General features: G+C 43.9%; 1 protein-coding gene across 1 annotated transcript in view; it reads right to left on the reverse strand.

Annotated features, from left to right (window-relative positions):
- dldh (dihydrolipoamide dehydrogenase) overlaps positions 1–21,048 on the reverse strand; it is a 72,806-nt gene that overhangs the window by 16,088 nt on the left and 35,670 nt on the right. The window contains exon 11 of the mRNA XM_059987851.1: positions 1,640–1,829. Coding sequence (XP_059843834.1) covers positions 1,640–1,829 — 190 coding nt within the window. The remainder of the gene's footprint in view (positions 1–1,639; positions 1,830–21,048) is intronic.

Consider the following 21,048-nt stretch of genomic DNA (forward strand, 5'->3'; position numbering starts at 1 on the left):
ACTTTAATTCCTTACTGCGTTCTCTTTTCAACATGGAAGTGCCATTACCAAAAAGAAAGCACGGCACAGCCTCTCCTTTCTTAGATGTTTGAAAAATTTTGGCATGTTGTCTAAAACTTGGACAAACTTCTATAGATGCATGGTGCAGAGTATACTGACTGGTTGTATCATGCCCTTGAAAGGAAAAGCCTACAGAACTGAGTGGATGTAGCCCAGTCCATCAATCCACCCCAGGGCATCAAGTAGCGTAGCGGTTAGCTTAACACTATTACAGCAACTCAATGACCATGTGAGATTCCTCCCACGTCCCGAATGCACACAGGCTGGTGCGTTCATTGGTCACTGGGCTGGAAGGGCTTGTAACCGCTGTATCTCTAAATCATCACAGGTAAAGCAAATTCCCCTACACCGTTGCAGGAGAGCAGCATCCATCACCAAAGACTCCCACCATCCAGGCCATGTTCTCTTCTTACTGCTGCCATCAGGAAGGAGGTACAGGAGTCTCAAGTTCCACACCACAAGGTTCAGGAATGGCTCTTGTCCCTCATTCACCAAGATCGTGAACCAAGGTGGAAACTTCACTCACCCCAACACTGAACTAATTCCACAACCTATGGACTCACTTTCAAGGACTCTACAACCTAAGTTCTTAATATTATTTATTACTTATTTACCTATCATTATTATTTTCCATTTCTTTATGTATTTGCACATCTTGTCTTTTGCACATTGATTGTTTGTGTTTGTGTGGTTTTTCATTATTCTTGGGTGTTTTGTTGCACTTACTGCAAATACTGCAAGAAAATGACTCTCAGGGTAGTATATGGTGACACATATGTACTTTGATAATAGATTTACTCTGAGCTTTCTGGGCTTGCCATCGTGGCCTATCACCAGTGAGATTCTAGTGGAGGGGCTTGTGAATTGGGACTGCTCCCAGAAGCCTTCTCTGGTCAACAACATGCTGACCAGACAGCAGGCAGTCAAAACCAAACATCATAATTTCTTGGGCTACTCCCCACTACCATACCTTACAGAAATGGAGGATTAATTTTAGGAAGCATTTAACAGTGCCTGTAACCAAGCTTCTGATAGTCAACTTCATGGAGATCATCTGCTAGGAAGGGTCAAGAAGTCAAGATTACAGAAACAGCATGGATATAGGCCACAGCTTCAAGAGGGTTATGGGATCTACAGGTATCGGACAGGTAGGAGCAATCCCTGTGGGGCTCCATAGAGCTGTGTATTTGTTCCTTTGGTGGTGTATAGCAATGATTTCAATCGGCACGGAGAGTACAACAAGGAAAAGTACAGCCATACGATAATTGGGTACATGTTGGAACATTTCAAGAGAGAGCCTGACATTTATATAGAGTGCAACAATGCAAAGAAGTGGATTAATGCACTTCAGGGTGCAACAAGGCAGGGAAACACACACTATGTAAACAGATGCTTGGCCTGTTCCATCACAACATCCTCATCAAAGGTTTTTACAACTGTCTAAATGTATCTGATAATCAGAGGCATTTCAGAGTAGTTCAAATAGATTTAAGATATTAAGTATTTTAAAATATAACTAAATTATATCACTAAAAAATTAACTTTGTAGAGCTCGGGGATTTGGAATCACAGTCATTACCTCCTCCTTCAGCTGCTCTTCAGATTTTCCCACCCAAGCGACTTCCGGGTGAGTGTAAACAACAGAAGGGACACAGTTATAGTCAATGTGGACAGCTCCTCCAGCCATGCCCTCCACACAGATGATCCCCTCATCTTCAGCCTTGTGGGCCAACATGGGGCCAGAAATCACATCTCCAATGGCAAAAATGCTGTGCAAAGGAAGAAGCAATCTCATCAGGGTTCAGGTTTACATATTGAAATCTGTGTGGCTCAGACTAGTGAGCACACTACTATGCCTTGACTTTTGCCAAAACCATTCACATTTCCAATCAAAGGACATGGGATACAAAAGTAAAGATATACAGACCTTGTTGCTAATGAGCTGGCATGTTTCACTTTCAGTCACCAATGATCTATAACCCCACAAGGCAATTCAGCTCCAGACCTCGCTGGAACAGTTCACAAGCAGAGACCTGGCCTCTATCGCCAGCCCTAATGCTTCCCTAATGGGAAGACAGGGAGACCCCCCAGTATCCTCGATGAAGTGCATCTAGCTGCAACTTCTTACAGACTTTGTTAGGAAACTGGAGCTGGATAAACTTTGGATCATTGGGAGAATGAGAAGGTAACAGATACGAGCTACAGAGAGGTAATTATTTATAATTTGCAGGAGGTAGCAGATAGGGAAAGGGAATAGGCAGGTAGTTCCAAGTACCCCTGTAGCCAAATAACAAGTTTTATTATGGCTACTATTAGGGGGCAGGGGGTTGGGGGAAACATCCTATCAGGAGAAAGCTGCAGCAACCATATCTCTGGGACTGATTCTGGCTTGATGGCTTGGAAAGGAAAGGGGAGGGGGAGAGAAGAATGCAGTGGTGAAGGAAACAGGCAGAAGATTCTGTGAACAAGAATAAATTTCCTGGATGGTATGTTGCCTCCCAGGTAACAGGGTCAGAAACATCACAGATAAAGTCCATAAGCATTCTCAAGGTGATGGGTCAGCAAATCTCTGTAAAGTGAGTTCAGAAAGTTAGATGCTAAGTTAAAGGACAGAACCTCAGGGCTGTGACCTCAGGACTGGTACCCATTGCCATGTGTTAGTGAGGCTAGAAATAGTAAGATAACATGTGGCTAAGGAGATGGTGCAGGAGGGAGGTCTTCAGATTTTTGGTTCATTAAGCTCTCTTCCAAGGAAGATAAAATCTGTACAAAAGGGATGGTATGCAATTGAATTAGAAGAGGACTAAGGTCCTTGCAGGGGAGATTTGCTAATGCTGCTTGGGGGTCTAAACTGGAGTTGCAAGGGGATAGGAACCAAAGTGTCAGGGCAGATAGTGGAGTTGCTGTGGGGACAGTAGATATTTAGCCTACATATAAAGACAGGAACCAAAAGGTTGAGTGCAATGGGACTAATGTATTGAGTTGCATCTACTTCAATGCAAGGAGGTAAGGTGATGAGTTCAGCACATGGACAGCTAGCGAAATTATGATAGTCCAGCTATTAGGGAGACATGGTTGCAGGAGGGGCAGGACTGGCAGCTCAATGTTCCAGGTTATCTTGTTTTAAGCATGATAGAGGGTGAGGTATGGTATTACTCATCAGGGAAAATGCTATGGCAGTGACAGGGCAGACTCGAGGGTTCAGAATAGGACACATGGGAGGAACTGAGGAATAAAAAAAAGGGACAGCCATGTTAATGGGATATTATAGACCTCCCAATAGTCAACTGGATTTAGAGGAACAAATTTTAAGAGAGCATACAGTTGTAAGAAAAATGATAGTAGGTGATTTTAACTTTCCACATATTGAACTCCCACACAGTCAAAGGACTGGATGGGAGAGAGTTTCAAATGTGTTCAGGAAAGCTTCCTTAATCAATATAAAGAGTTCCAACTAGAAAGAGAATGATAGTGGACATCTTATTAAGGAACGAGAAGGGCAGATGACAGGAGTGAGTGTATGGGAACACTGAATCTAGTTATCATAATTCCATTAGTTTCAAGAAATTTATGGAGAAGGGTATGACTGGTCCTCGGGTTAAAGATTCTAAATTGCAGAAAGGCCAATTTTGATGGCACCAGAAAAGGAAGTTTGCTAAGTGGGAGGCTTTCAAAAATGAAATATTGAGAGTACTAAGTTTGAATGTTCCAATTAGAATAAAAGGCAAGGCTAACAGGTTTAGGGAACCTTGGTTTGAGGCCCAGTTGAAGGAGGTATGTACCAAGTATAAGCAGTACAAATGAAGTACTTGAAAAGTGTAAGAAATGCAAGAGAACACTTACAGAGAAATCAAGAAGGCTGAAAAAAACATGAGCCTGCTCTGGCACACAAGGTGAAGGAGAATTCCAAGGACAAGTACATCAAGGACAAAAGTATAGCCACTCACTCAGATGCAAAGGCCTCTCTGGGTCCAACCAAAGATGTAATTATTTGTCCTTTACCTCTGACACTGCTGGTTTTCATTCTGCAGATCTACCCTAATAATGAATTGGTGGAGCTGAATTTGTTATGTGTCATGTTGCAGCCTGCTTCAGCTACCCAGGGAAGATGGCATCAGGCAGTGTTTCATTGTGACTGTACGGTCCTATTAGACATTGAGGCCCTCCATTGATTGGCATTGACCATGGATGTTGCGTCCCAGCTTTTTATGGGATATGCAAGCCAGGGCAGTATGGTATGGAGAGCAAGCTGTTGTCCATATAGCAGGCTTTCCCTCTCCATGCAATTAATGAATCCAAAGGAACAGCGGAGACCAATACAGTTTGGCACCAGCAACATCGATCTCAATGTAGGACTCCCTTAGGGACTCTAGCTCAGGACTTTTCCCTGGGGTTTACTTTCAAAGCCTTCCCCTTGAGTAGGTGTAGCCACAAGTCAGTGGAGGTTTGAGATCAGAGTTTTCCTTCTCTTATATGAGCTGCCAACCACAGCTGAGGAGTCCCATCTGCCCAAAGCCACTGGTTTTAAGGTGCCCCCTTCACCTGTCAGTAGAAACAGCTAAGCCACATGTGAAGGCCAGGAGCTGGACTTGGTTGTCAGAGGCTATTTGAGACACATCATTGGGAGCATTTAATAGATAGTGGGAGCTTGCCCCATTACCACCCCTGGCTACAACAACCTTAAGAAGCCTGTTGGACATTGGTAATGTAGAATACAGTCTGCCCTCAACCAACGGCGGATCAGGAAATCCTGTAAGTTCTCTCTTCAGCACTTGTCGTTCCAGCATGTAGAGTTCTTTTTTCGTCATTATTCCCTAAACAATACAGTGTAACAACTATTTACGTAGCACTTACATTGTATTAGGTATCATAAGTAAATTAGAAATGATTTAAAGTATACAGGACGATGCTCAGATCAAGAATCGAGAAAAAGACCGGAAGTTCTCTGTCGGAACAGGTACAACCAGTATTATTTAGCGTCAGTTACTCAAACGTTTGTCTTAGTATATAGTATATATTTTACCTTTCTATGCATATAAAACACTTAAGAAACATGTATTTCAATAACTAAGCCACTGCGTTGCTTAGTAATAATTGTAGCTTTCATTGGGGCAGGGCCTTCACATGCTCCATTATTCTCAAGTCAAGTCACTTTTTATTGTCATTTCTGCTGGTACAGTACACAGTAAAAACGAGACAATGTGTTTCAGGACCATTGTGCTACGTGAACAATACAAAAACTACACTGAACTACAAAAACCAACACAAAAACTACACTAGCCTACAGACCTACCCAGGACTGCTAAAAGTAACAGAACAGTGCAGGCATTACAATAAATAATAAACAAGACAATAGGCACAGCAGAGGTCAGTAGGTTGGTAGTCCGATGGCTTGGGGGAAAATCTGTTACATAATCAGTTGAATGGTGGCGTCCAGCATTCCGTCCATTTCTGTACTCTCACCGAGTATTTCGTTGCCACAGATATAGTCCAATTTAATGTCCATTGGAGAGCTGAACAGATGGGAGAGCCGGCCAGCTGGGGCTTGCTTTTTCCCTGGCACAGACTCCTACCTGTTTGCCTCGCTTCCACTTCCTCGCACATCACTTACAATGTCCCCAACTCTGGCCACCAGCATCAGGCGACTCCAAGGACTGCAGGCCCGATTCCCTCAGCAAGCAGACATTGGAGAGCAGAATGGACGGAAGGGCCGGCCAGATAGTGCTTACTTTTTCCCTGGCATTGACTCTTGCCTGCTCGCCTCGCTTCCGCTTCCTTGCACACCACTTACGATGTCCCCAACTCCGGCCACCGGCATCAGGCGACTCAGGACTGCAGGCCCAATTCCTTCAGCAAGCCGAGGTCGCGCAATCGAACCAGCAGATTTTCATGAAGGTTTGATTTTGGGCGATCTCTGTAACTGGCAATGGTAGATAGTTGCTTTGTTATCCATTGCCCTAAAAATTGTTTTGATCGTTGACCGACTGTAGCCTAACGCTTTTCCAATGACCGATGGCGTTTCACCTCTTTCCAATCGCTTTATTACTTCCACCTTATTTTCAATCATGATCGTTTTCCATCAATGGAACAGTGCAGGTGGTGGGTCCCAAGCTCCACCGGGTCTTAAAGTCCAACACACTGAGACAGGTTAAATAAGCGACTTGAGCATCTGCGTTGTTTGGTATCTGCTGGGGGTCCCAGAAACAATCCCCCACAGATAAGGAGGGCCAACTGTACTATGAATCTGATTCATTAGTGAATTTCACAGCAGGGGAGCTGCTCTCATCCATGCCTCAGGTTTGCCAGTTGCAACCTCTGAGGAAAGGGACACCGGAGTTGGCTGTGTGCTGCTGGGTTGGTGGCTGGCCCCTCCTGGCGGTGCTGCCGTCCAGTGTTTATGCAGCGGAACACAAGCTGGATTGCGTCTGTCTGCAACTGCATTGCTCAATATGGGAAACTGCTACATGCTTGTTCTGCAGAAACATGACTCCAGGACAACATTCATGCATCATCAATCTACAGGCCATGACACTCGGCTAGGTTAGATTATTATCTTTACAGAATTTTTCTCACTGTTTTTCATCTATCATAATTATTTGTGCTATATGTTCTGGGTGTGACTGTTCATTTTGTTTTGTACTTTGGCTCCAGAGGAATGTGGCTTCATTTAGCTAATTACATGTGTATAGTTGAATAATTGAACTTGAACACAGAACATAGAAATCTACAGCACATTACAGGCCTTTTGGCCCACAATGTTGTGCCAACCATGTAACCTACTCTAGAAATAGCCTAGAATTTTCCCTACCACATAGCCCTTTATTTTTCTAAGCTCCGTGTACCAAAGAGCCTCTTAAAAGACCCTATTGTATCCATCTCTACCATCTTCGCTGGCAGTGCATTCCACACACCCACCACTCTGTGTGAAAAACTTACCTCTGACATCCCCCTCGTACCTACTTCCAAGCAACTTAAAACTATGCCCCCTTGTGTTAGCCAGTTCAGCCCTGGGAAGGAAGCCTCTGGCTACCCAGCTGATCAATGCCTCTCATCATCTTATGCACCTTTATGAGGTCACCTCTCATCCTCCATCGCTCCTAGAAGAAAAGGCCAAGTTCACCCAACCTATTCTCATAAGACATGCTCTCCAATCCAGGCAACATCTTTGTAAATCTCCCCTTGCACTCTTTCTAAAGAATCCACATCCTTCCTGTAATGAAGCAACCAGAACTGAACACAATACTCCAAATGGGGTCTAACTAAGGTCTTATATAGCTGTAACATTACCTCATGGCTCTTGAACTCAATCCCACGGGTGATAAATGCCAACACACCATAACCCTTCTTAACAACACTGTCAACCTGCACAGCAGCTTTGCGTGTCCTATGGACGCGAACCCCAAGATCTCTCAGATCCTCCACACTGCCAAGAGTATTGTATTCTGTCTTCAAATATGGCTTATCAAAATGAATCACTTCACACTTATCTGGGTTGAACCCCATCTGCCACTTCTCAGCCCTGTTCTGCATTCTATCAATGTCCCACTGTAACCTTTGACAACTCTACAGACTATTCACAACACCCGCAATTTTAGTGTCATCAGCAAACTTACTAACCCACCCTTTCACTTCCTCATCCAGGTATTTATAAAAATCACAGAGGGTCCCTGAACAGATCCCTGTGAGACACCACTGGTCACTGTCCTCCATGCAGAATACAAATCATCTATAACCACCCTTTGCCCTCTGTGGGCAAGCCAATTTTGGATCCACAAAGCAAGGTCACCTTGGATCCCATGCCTCCTTACTTTCTGAATGAGCTTTGCACGGGGAACCTTATCAAATACATTGCTGAAATCCATATACACTACATCCACTGCTCTACATTCACCAATGTGTTTTGTTTTGTTGAACTTGAACTTGAGAAAGTTCAACTTGCTCCACTTGAGTATCAAGTGCATGGAGCTGAAAGAGATGGGGGGAGATCTTAAAATGGATTTTTTGCATCTGTATTCACTCGGGAGATGGCCAGAGTGTCTACAGAATTGAGACAAAAAGGCATTGAGGTCAAGGACCATACACAGATTACAGAAGATGTGCTTGCTGTGTTTAGGCAAATTAGGGTGGAAAGTGGACTTTACCTACAAGGACTTTAGTAAGGCCTTTGGCAAAGTCCTGCATGAGAGGCAGGATCAGAAGGTTCAGTCACTCAGCATTCAAGAAGAAGCAGTAAATAGGATTCAACACTGGCTTAGCAGGAGAAGCCAGAGAATGGTAGTAGATGGTTGCCTCTCTGACTGAAGGATTGTGGTGTGCTGCAGTGACTGGTGCTGAGCCTGTTGTTTGTCATCTACATTGTTGATTTGGATGATAATGTGATAAACTGGAGCTGCAAATTTACAGATGATACCAAGATTGGGGGTGTAGAAAGGTTATCAAAGCTGGTCCAGGTGGAGAAATGGCAAATGGAATTTAATGCAGACAAGTGAGGTGTTGTACTTTGGGAGGACATATCAGAGTATGACTTAAACAATGGAGCACTAGGAGTGTGGTAGACTTACGTGATTTGGCAATTTATATCCAGGTCCATAATTCTTAGAAAGTGGTGCCACGGGTAGATAGGGTTGGAGAAAGAACTTTTGGAACATTAGCCTTGTAGGCCAGAGCATATATGAAGTGAGCAGAGGTGCTGGGGTGTTATATTGATGAGCAACCATGACCACCAGTCCCTATAAGACCATTAGATACACACTATCCTTGTTATATGCATCTTCAGACAAAGCAGATTCACAGTTATGCAAGGAACCTATTTCTACCAATTTCTCCTTATATGCATCCAAACCTCAGTTATGCAAGGAGTACTGCTTTCCCACCAATACAAGTCACGTGCACATGTCTCACAGTCTCACTGTTAGGACAAGAAGCACCGCTTTCCCGCCAATACAAGTCATGTGCGCATACCTCAGTCTCTCTCCTGCCAGTCTTGCAATGGTTTTGGCAACGTGTGGATGTGTGATCCTGTGCTCTTAAACTTTTGTTGTTTTTACCTAAGGTGCAGTGATTTTGTGCTTGAAATTTTTAACTATGCCTCCTAAGCATCCGATGTCAAGTCCTGGGCCATTAGCCAAGCAGCAGAGAATCGCTTTAACACTTGAAAAAAAAGTTGGAAATTATAAACAGGGCAGCGTCAGGCGAAGGTAACACAGCTCTGGGACGCTACTTCAGCCTGGGTGAGTCCACGATCAGAAACATAAAGGAAAATGCTGAGAAAATAAAAAGTGCAGTGATTGATTCATCACAAATGTCTTCAAAGATTGTTACCAAAGTGAGAAACCCAATTATGATAAAAATGGAGAAAATGTTGAGTTTGTACATTGAGCATGAAACAAAGAGAAAAACAACACCCTAGTTCCAATCATCTTCGTGAGAAAGCTTTGGAAATTTATGGTCGCCTTTGTTCAGAGGCTAGTGAGGAAGTGTCAAGTCATATTGTTAGCTTTAATTCAAGTAGGGGATGGTTTCCTAAGTTTGTTAATCCTCACACGCTTCACAACTTAGCTGTGCTTGGTGAGCAAGCTAGTGCTGACCACGAAGCTGCTGAGCACTACCCTGCTATGCGAGCTATGATAGTTAGGCATTACACCAAAGCAGGTGTTTAATGCAGACAAGACCGGGCTTTTTTGGAAGCGTATGCCGAAACACACTTACATAAGTAAGGATGAAAAAACTACGCCAGGTTCAAGGCAGCGAAGGATAGATTGACTTTGCTTATGTGTTCCAATGCCGAAGCAGACTGTAAGATGAAGCCTCTCTTACTTTACTATTCACTAAACCCCCATGCTCTTAAGGATTTGAGTAAGAATATGCTTCCTGTCCACTGGGCAGCTAACGTTGAACGTTACTGCCGGGAACAGAATCTTGCCTTTAAAGTTCTTTTGTTGCTTGACAATGCGCCAGCCCATCCTAAACATTTGGACAGCATTCATCCTAACATAACAGTGCTTTCCTGCCACCTAACACAACATCACTGATTCAACCACTAGAGCAAGGTGTGATAGCCACATTCAAGGCATATTTTTTACGGCGAACAATGTCTCAGATGCTGCAAGCAACAGACAATTTTGAAAATACCGGGAGTTTACCAACGGTGAGGGAATGGTAGAAGTCCTTCAACATCAGACATGCCATCAACAACATTGATGAATAGAGGTCAGGTCTTCCACTCTCAATGGAGTGTGCAAATCAATTTGGGTGGAGTGTGTGCACACCCTCAAGGGGCTCCCTGCCTTCACTGCAGCTGTCCAGGATTGTGTGGCCCTGAGCCGTAAAATTGGTGGGGAAGGATTCTCAGACCTCAAGACCGCTGACGTGGTAGATCACCTGGATTCTCATGATGAAGAATTAAGTGCAGAAGACCTTTTGCATTTAACTCAGACTGAAGGTGATAACAATGAAGAAGAAAGTGTCAAGTTCTAGGTGAAGGATTTTACGGTGAAGCAAATGGCAGAGTTTTTTAAGGCTGCGGAACACTTGGCACAAATGGCAATGGACATGGACCCAAGTTTAGAACAGAGTCAGCATTTCAGTCGTTCCCTACAGTCAAGCGTTCCTCCCTACAAGCAAATTTATGCTGAAAAACAAAATGCTGCCAGGCAAACAACCCTCACCACTTTCTTCAAACCGGTGTCATCTCCTGCTGCCGGCAGTACTGAGAGGATGTTAGTCCTCTGGTAGTGAGAAGGTGGTTAGAGTCCTCCAGTAGTGAGGAGGAGGTTAGAGTCCTCCGGTAATGAGGAGGAGGTTAAGAGTCCTCCGATAGTGGAGTTCGAGGCCCCAGAACATAAGAAAAAGGATAATTACAGTGTCTATCTCAACCGCCCTGCCTTAGACCGGTTAAGAAGGGCAATCCCCCACGTGAAGATCAAGACCCTGAAGTGGGTGTGAAGAGCAAAGACACTGGACTAGTATATAGAGATAAGTTAAGAAGTTGGGACTTTAAGAATGGGACAAAGGTTGGATAAATCAGGTTTCGAAACCCCTCTGTATCGGTTATGTCGAGAAAATCCCAAAGATGAGGAACGGTTCAGACGCCTCTTGGTAGGTCTAAATGAAAAATTGGGAAATGAAATTTGGCCAATAGGAGGAACTTGGGACATAGATACATGTATAAAAGCAGAAGAGGCAATTTGGAAACATAATGCGAGGACTAAATGGAAAACTTTAATATCACGTGGAGGAAGACTGCTGTGGATATAACGAATAAATCTAAACAGGCCAGCTGGAAGAATAATGCGCGATGGAGAGGAATTAATTCATGTGATCATGACGGAAACCCTAAATCGTGGAAGGTGTTGGAAGCGGCAGTGTGAGGATTACATTATGAATAAAGAAAGACAGGAAAGGTTGAGAAAAGAGAGACATAATAAGGAGTTAAGGATGAAATGCCAAGCCCTATTATCATACGGGAATAAAATGGAGGTACCTCCTGATGTGTCTGGTCTGCCAATACTATATGTCCAAAATCTCCTCAAAGCCATCCTCCTCCCCAAGCAATTGGCCATAATCAAATGTGCTGCCCATGTAATGGACAATACGGACTTCAGTTAGGGCAATGCCAGAGCTGATCAAGCTGCCAAAAGCACTGCAACAGTTCACAATTCTATTGTGTCCTCTATGAACCGGCAGGCACTAAATCGTTCACCTGCCTTGAAAACAACGGGCATTCCAGACATTGTCACTGTGCAGCATTTACAGGGGTACGCCCTTGACTCAGAAAAACAAATATGGAAGACACATGGGTGTTCATCAAAAGGCCTTTGGATCACTCCAGTTTGCCAAGTGTGTATACCTGATGCATTGTTACCAATGCTTATTGACTGCCTTCATACTGATACCCACCTTGGCAAGGAGGGAATGAGTAATATCATGTTACGTACCTGGTGGCACCCCCAACTGGCTGAGGCAGCCCAAACGCGTGTCAGATCATGTCTAACACGCTAGCAAAATAATGCTGGTCAAGGAGTGTGGTGTGTAACAGGGAAAACATCCTTGCCAGATGGCCCATTTGAGCGTATTCAGCTTGATTTTATTGAATGCTGCATGCACATTGCCATAAGTATTGTCTTCCATTATTGATGTACTTAGTAGATGGATTGAAGCCTCAACAGTGGTAAAATTACTACTGACAGAGATCATACCGAGGTTTGGAGTGCCTCGACAGATTAGTTCAGACAATGGCCCCCACTTTGTAGGGAAGATCAACAAAGAGTTATGTGAGGTGCTGCATATCCAGCAGCAATTCCATTATGCTAACCACCCTCAGGTGGCAGGAATAGTGAAAAGGGAGAATGGGATCTTTAAAATCAAACTAATTAAGTTAATGTCTGAAACAGGTCTCAACTGGTTGAAGGTCTTGCCTTTAGCCCTGTATCACATGAGAATTACCCCACACTCGACCACTGGACTGTCGGCCACAGAAATAATTTATGGCTGACCAAGTAGGGCCCCTTGGGATGCCAACACAGACCCACCAGCCATATTATGGGAGAGGAAATGCAAAGGTACTTTCAGTAGCTAACCTCATCTCTAAAGTTTCTCCATTCACAGATAAAGTACACCTTCGGACCACCACCACAAGCCATGAATCAAGATTCAGACAACCAGAATGAACTGCCCAGTCTGCAAATGGGAGACCTCATGTTGATCAAGGCCTGGGACTGCCCCAAGCTTGGACCCAGGTGGAAAGGGCCATTCCAGATACTCCTTCAGATGCCAACTGCAGTCAAAGTTCAAGGACAGAGTCGCTGGATCCATCTGAAGTGACGATGGGCCCTTCAGATGGCTTTAAGACTGCTCTTACGCTCTACGATATCATGGCCGCCTTCGTGGTATTAGGCCTGGAAGACAATTTGTTTTATAAAGCTCATATACATTTGCATGGTAATTGAACTGTGTAGTTATTCGCTTGCCCAGTCAGTAGAGGTATTATTTGTAGCCACCCCGGGATGGGACCCTAAAGGTTTGTACACCACAGACACTTCTGATGCCCCATGTGGGGAGAACAGGAAGGTTTAGGAGAGGGACAACAGGGCAATGCGTAGAGTTGATGTTTTCCAGCAGATCTCGGTCCCCTAACCCTAATTGTACAGGAACCAGCCCCTAGAGCGGACTTAAAAGAGTTAACTGTTCTGATCCCTAGAGCTTTACAGGATGTGTATATGAATTGCCTCTGACAATTCCTCCTGTGTCAGGAGACACTGTATCCACACGAACTGTCAGATTAAAGGATGGGTGAACCTAAGATTAAGGATTATTTGTACCTGTAATGAGGAGAAACATTACTGCTGGAATATAGTTTATGTGCGGACACTGCAATGGAACTCATGTGACATCAAACTCCCAGGCATATCCTTATAACACGTCAGACTTCGCTCCATACCGCACTGCCCGAAATTGGCACAAACCAGCAGCTGACCGGGAATGGAAATAAGAGAGTGAAGTGCTACCGAGCTAAGAGAGGATTTGTGTTTCTCCTCAACAGGACCATTATCACAGCCACCCTGACTCTCCCTGTTCTATTTGCTGTAGGGACAATTGAGCCATTCACTGTTCCCTGTCCGCAGAGAGCACATACCTGCTACAGAATAGTTACCCGAGCCATTAGTGAGGAATTTTGTGCGGATGGGAAGGACCCAGTAACACTGGGATCTTCCCTTGGCTATGGGTTCCTGGGGGCTCTGTCCCTCGGAGGATCAGCAGGGGTAGCAGCAGTGAAGAACCGGACTTACTTCATTTGTGGGTTAACTATCCTGGGAAACAGTACGATGAGGGGACTAGAAGCGGTTAATCGGGAATTGGTAGAGTTAAGGCTCTACGCACAACCGATTAGGTATGCAGTAAACTATTAGTTGGCCCAGCAAGGGGGGGGGGGGGGTGCACTTTAGTAGGAGATAAATGTGTCACTCATGTTATGGAAGAATCATACAACATAACCCATGCCATGCTGTCTATTAAGAAACAATTAGATGATTTCAGGCAGGGTCCTAAGAAAGGAGATGGCTGGCTAGGGTGGCTTCTGGGAGGATCCTGGGGATCCTAACTACTGCATGGGCTAGTTATTCTTGTTGTTATAATCATTGTACGTTGTGTATTAATAATTTGCTTAAATACTGGCTGTAAGATTCTTATGAATAAGCTGGCAGCGCCCTTCTCAGCCCCCATTTAGTTGGTTATCATAGAATGATAAAAGGAGGGAATGAGCTGTATAAGGGTTAAAGGATTAATTTGCTCTGCTGACATGTAAGAAATTAGATGCTAAGCTACGCCACGGACTTCCTTGTCAATCTAATTATTGTTCTCTGAAAATGCTGAACTAAGGCTAAAGAAACTATGGTTGAAAAATAAGGAACTATCTAATTGCACACATTGTACTCGGGTGGCTGACCTTTACCTCTGCTTTTAGGTGATTAAGTGGTCTTTGCCTCGTAGTATCACTGTTGTTAGGCATGTGAATGTGGGGGTAGCCAAAAATTGTATCTTACATACGCGACTGTGGTGTAAAACCCTATAAAAGGGAGGACTGTTCCCTTATTCGGAGATCATTGCTTTACAGGGCTTTGCAAGCACAGCGAAGTTATCTAAGTAATCCTCCAAAAGCTTGTACTTGCTTGAATAAAGAAATATGATCATTCACAAAAGTCGGCATATTGTGTTTGTATCAAGTGGGTAAGGATCTCATAAAAACAAAGCTGACAACTGGCAACAAGGATGGGATTCCAACATATATGAAACTCCTAGGCGGTCTGAATAAGTGATCGCCTGTGTGACTGTGACATGAGACGGATGGGTCCACAAGGTAAGATTTACCTTGATCTCTCTCATTAACCTATCATTCAGTCGACCCCTTGTCCCCAAGGTCTCTGTATTGACGGAATCCCTGAGATAACTTACACACTTGGACGCCAACGGGTTCGTCTCAGGGAGGTTCGAGTCCCCCTGGAGTTTGGAGGTTATGTCCTCAGAACTGTAAGTTTTCGGAAAAGGAGGTTAGAGTCCTCCAGTAATGAAAAGGATGTTAGTCCTCTGGTAGTGAGAAGGAGGTTAGAGTCCTCCGGTAGTGGGGTTTGAGGCCCCAGAACATAGTACATAAGAAAAAAGACAATTACAGTGTCTGTCTCAACCACCCTGCCTTAGACTAGTTGTTAAGAGGGGAAATCCCCCACGTGAAAATCAGGACCCTGAAGTGGGTGTGAAGAGCAAAGACACTGGACTAGTATATAGAGATAAGTTAAGAAGTTGGGACTTTAAGAATGGGACAGAGGTTGGATAAGTCAGGTGTTGGAACCCTTCTGTATCTGTTATGTTGGGAAAATCCGAAAGATGAGGAACGATTCAGACACCTCTCGGCAGGTCTAAATAAAAAATTGGAAAATGAAATTTGGCCAATAGAAGGAACTTGGGACGTAGATAAATGTACAAAAACAGAAAAGGCAATTTGGAAAAGTAATGTGGGAACTAAATGGAAAATTTTAATATCCACGTGGAGGAGGACTGCTAAGGAAACAACGAATAAATCTAAACAGGCCAGCTGGGAGAATAACATGTGTTGGAGAAGGATTAATTCATGTGATCATGAGGGAATCACAACTACAGTTGAAAAATAAGGAACCATCTAATCGCACGCATTGTTCTCAGATGGCTGACCTTTACCTCTGCTTTTAGGTGATTATCTGGTCTTTGTCTCATACTATCACTGTTGCTACGCATGTGACTATGGGGGTTGCTAAAAATTGTATCTTACATACGTGACTGGCTGTGGTGTAAAACTCTATAAAATGAAGGACTGTTCCCTTATTCGGAGAGCATCACTTGACAGGGCTCTGCAAGCACAGCGAAGTTTGTTAAGTGATCCTTCAAAAGCTCGTACTCGCTTGAATAAAGAACTGTGATCATTCACACAAGTCAGCGTATTGCATTTGCATCAAGTGCATAAGGATCTCATAAAAACGAAACCAACACAGCTGAACTCATTTTGCCTTCCGTATATCTATGAAGGTTCTCAGTCATGCAGGTCATTTATACCAAGCAATAGTAAATCAAAGTCACCAGACTGGCTGTGTTGTCTAGAAAGCGTTTCGCCATTCATCCACACCACACTCACTCCACACCATATCCAAAATTCCTAGAACTTTATCGAGGCTATATGAGGTTACATTTTATTCACATTAAGACAGTAAGAAAACGGTTATGTCAGGATAGTACCCTGGACAGTAGAACCACACACACCTCGGATCAGGTATGTAGTCTACTCGACCTTTGACTCAACACTACCTGTTTCAAATACAAAGATAACTTCTACAGGCAGAAACACAGTTGCACCATGGGTTCACTGGTGTCTCCTATTGTAGCCAAGGTATACATGGAAGAATTAGAAAGGACAGCCCTGAATACCGTCCATGGAACATCACCCAGTCATTGATTCAGGTATGTGGATGACACCTGGGTCAAGGTCAAAATCCATCAGGTGGAAGCCTTCACAGAATACATCAACTCGGTGGATATAACATCAAATTTACACAAGGCAATGTGAAGAACAATAAACTGTGCAGTACTTATCAAAGAAAATGGACATCTCGATATTGAAGTTTACAGGAAACCAACTGACACGGATCAGTACCTTCAGTTTGACTCTCATCACCCATTAGAACATAAGTTGGGGATTATCAGAACACTACGTCACCGCGCCAAGAATGTGCCACCAACATCACAGCTAAAGACAAGGAACACAAGTATTTGAGAGAAGCCTTAAAAACTTGTGGCTAGCCTGACTGGACTTCATCAAGACAGCAACAAGAACCAGCCAGAACATCAGCCCAACAGTCAAAGGCAAGGAGCAAGCAGACGGAAAAACAGAGTCATCCCATATGTAGCTGGATTTTCAGAGAAACAGAAGGATTTTCAACACCAAATCCCTGTGTTTTTTAAACTTACAAACAGATAGAAACCTGTCCAGCCCAAGGATCCTACATCCAAACATAAACAGAGCAATATTGTATATGCTATCCAATGCAATGAGAACTGCACAGATCTGTATATCGGTGAGATAAAACAACCATTTCACAAACGGATAACACATCATAGGAGGGCCAACACCTCAGGTCAAGACCGCTGTATATCTACACCTAGAGGACAAGGACACTCTTTTGATGATAACAATATGCACATTTTGGACAGGGAGGGCATATAATTGGAAAGAGAAGTTAAAGAAGCCATCTTTGTCAAACTGGAAAAACCATCCCTGAACAGAGGGAGTGGAGTATGACACCATCTATCAGCTACTTACAATGTAGTCCTAACATCTGTACCCCAGTGTCTCCACAACAGTTCATACCTTCATTCATGCAAAGACAAGACTAATGACTCTCTTGTTACGTCTATGACTCTTAACGACCTTCAAGTGATCCCTATACCCTTAAAGAAGGCTTTTTACTTTTATAAACTGGAAAACTTCCCACCATGGATCAGAACTGAAGAAACCTCTCGAATGAGTGGCGAAATGTCTTCCAGACAACACTGCAAATCCAGTTGCCTTGATTAGTACTGCTTGATATTTTGCCTTGCAAGTGCGCAAATCAGACAAAACAATGGCAGCTTCAATTCAGCTTTTCAACAAAGAAAGTGATTAGTTTAATTCTTCGGTCTTTTCAACAGAACGGAGGGTCAAACATTTCAGGAAAGCACCACTACACAGCTTTTCTGTTCAACCTTGTTGGACACGGCAATGTCTGATTATTCAAAACAATGTTTCTAATTCAAAACACAAAGTGTAAATCAACAAAAGGTTGTTACTTGTGCAAGCTGCTCCAAACTGCGGTGCTTCTAATTTCGACATATCCAACTGCTGATGTTTGTTTGGTACAACTGTCGAAAATTTTGGTGACAAAAAGTGGCAGCAAAACTAATCCAAAATCAAAACATTTGTCGTGAGCCTTTGACAGCCACAGTTATTAAACTTGCATGACGCACCCTCACCTGAAATGAAATGACTGTTCCAAAGAGTTAGCAAACATACAATTAAAATTTATTGAGCATTATCTCAGCGATATTCAGTGGTCAGCAAAGAAATTACCTCTGCTGGTCTCATGCTATAAAATAAACAAGAAAACACAACTTATTCCCTTCACTTTTACTACACCCCCACTAATGTGCAACTCCCCCCCCCCCACAGAATACAAAGCAAATAGACAACTGACACATAGCGCCTACACAAGATTGAGGGATATATAATAATGTAAATGCAAGCAGGCTTTTTCCCCTTGATGTTGGGCGAGACCAGAACTAGAGGTCATAAGTTAAGAGTGAAAGGTAAAATATTTAAGGGAAACCTGAGGAGGAACATCTCCATTCAAGCGTGGTGAGTGTGGTATGGGCCTCCAGTGGAAGTTTGTTGTTTGATTGCAACATACAAGAGAACTTTGGATAAGTACATGGATGGGAAGGGTATAGAGGGCATGGGCTATGTTCCACATGTGGGTTGATGGGACCAGGCAGGATAACTGTTTGGCATGGACTGTGTGGGCTGAAGAACCTGATCTGCCCTATGATTTGGTGATGACCCAATTCCAACAGTGTCTGAACAGCCTGACAAAAGCGTGTGTAGGTGGTACAACGCCAGCCTCAAAGACAAACAGCAGGTACTGCAACTAAAGCAACACATTGCCAGCAGCCTGGCTAATATCAACAAGACCATGCTGCCAGGAAAACTAAAGCTCTAGTGCTTACAATTTGGACTCCTACCCCAGGGGATGTGGCCACTCAGCGTCTGTGAGGTCTCACCAACAACCATGAAAAAGCTCGAGCGAAATACCGTGTCATTTGTAAAGAAGTGGCTCGGTGTCCAAAGGTGCATCAGTAACATCAGTCTCTATGGTAAAGGAGTCCTTGAACTACCTTTCACTGGCCTTATAGAAATTCAGGTATTCCGAGGTTTGTCAATCAATGACAATCAAAGACTCTCATGAGAAGACCATCAGTAACACTGCACGGACCTTATCAAATGGGCGGAATTGGACCCCAGCTGATGTGGTGCAGCAAGCAACAGCAGCCCTTGAGGATAGAGACGTTGTGGGGCAAGTCCAACAGGGCAGCAGCAGCTTTGGTCTGACAACAAGTGGACCCACCTGACACAAGGTCACAATTCCAGAGCGAAGGAAAATGGTTGTCAAGGAAGTATGGTGACAAGAATAGTCAGACAAAAGTCCAAAGGCTGTCTCCCGGGCTAAGCAGGGACAATGGATGCAGTGGGAAAGCATTGAGAGGATGGAAGTCAGCTGGAAGGACATATGGGAGATGGAAGCAAACAGACTTAGCTTTCTCATCAGAGCTACATATGATGTGTTTCCCTCACAAGGAACCTCCACCGGCGATTCAGTAAGAGCCCAACTTGTGCCCGATTCTGGCAACCCTCAATCATACCCTGGCAAGCTGCAAAACCAGCCTCACACAAGGTAGATACACGTGACATCAGAACCAGGTCTTGAAGAGCCTGTTAACGCCAATTGAGACCAAGAGGATAGCAATGACGTCACTGCCCCCCAGAACAACTAACGCCCTGACACCAGCAGCATTCACCCGGGAGACAGGGAACAGACCAACTAATCTACCCCCACCAAGTCAGATACAGGACAGATGAACATGGCCTGTGACTGGAAAATGCTGGAGGATGTCAATGAACAAATCACCTTTTCACCAGAAATTGTTACAGCCAACCTTGGCTGGTTCTCTGTCCAACTCATCCCAGATTTTCTGCATCGTGGAACTCGTCCCGTGGGAGGATTCAGTGGCTGAAGCATATAAATGCAAGAGGCTACGCTATGCGGATCTAGCCAAAGCTCAGCAACGGGGCTGGAAATCCTGTAGAAGTGGGCTGTAGAGGATTTATAGCTACATCCACCATCAAATTGCTGAAGGAGCTAGGGATCCATGGTCAGACTAAGCAAACCATCAGGGCCACATTAGAGGTGGCAGAAAGAAGCTGTCACTGGCTTTGAATCAAGCAAAAAGACCTCTCCTGGGCTCCCAGATAGCATCAAGAAAGTGGGAACTTCGTGATGCAAGAAATCATTGTCGAGCCCTCTGGAGATGTAGTGGGTTAATCGATGAAACATCAAGAGAGTGCCCCCATGAAAAGCTCGGTGCCACTTCCAACATCAAGCCCATCTCGAGAAAGTGCTCACCATCCATTGGCACCAGGGATATGTACATCTTATCTGTGTTTATTTGATTTTTTTATGATTATGATAATTTCATTTCAAGTCTATTGAACTGATGTAATGTATTTAATATTTTACATTAAGGATCAAATTAGACTTTCTAAATAAAGCAAACTATGAAGGTAGAAGAGGGGAGTTGGTGTGGTTGACTGGGGAAGACAACAATGTGGAACAGGCAGAGACCAGCATTTAAAAAAATAATGCACATGTTCTAAAAACAAAATCCCAAACTGAGTTAGCCAATTCAACTTTGGCTAACCAGAGAAATTAAAGAGAGCCTTAAATCAAAACAAGGGCTTAAAGAGAAAAAAAATTAAACCGCTGGAGACTTAGGGTGCTGATCAGTGCCCATGGAGGCAGAGGGATAGTCGAGGCTTTGCCAACATTCCAAATCTTCAATGTTGACCACCCTTCTGCCTCCACAGACTGGCCCAATGAGTTCTTCGAGCAGTTTGGTCTGTGCTCCAGATTCCATCACTCAGTCTATGGAGTTGGCACAAACGGGAATCGGGTGCACATGACAAAATGACATGTGTGGTCTCTCTTTTACTCAGACATTGGTGAGTGAGTGGAATGGGCTGCTGGCAACGGTGGTGGAGGTGGATACGATAGGGTCTTTTAAGAGAGTTTTGGATAAGTACATGGAGCTTAGAAAAATAGAGGGGTACAGATAAGCCTAGTAATTTCTCAGGTAGGGACATGTTCAGTTCAACTTTGT

The sequence above is a fragment of the Hypanus sabinus genome, chromosome 13 (genome assembly GCF_030144855.1).
Source record: "Hypanus sabinus isolate sHypSab1 chromosome 13, sHypSab1.hap1, whole genome shotgun sequence".
In the NCBI taxonomy this organism is placed as follows: Eukaryota; Metazoa; Chordata; class Chondrichthyes; order Myliobatiformes; family Dasyatidae; genus Hypanus; species Hypanus sabinus.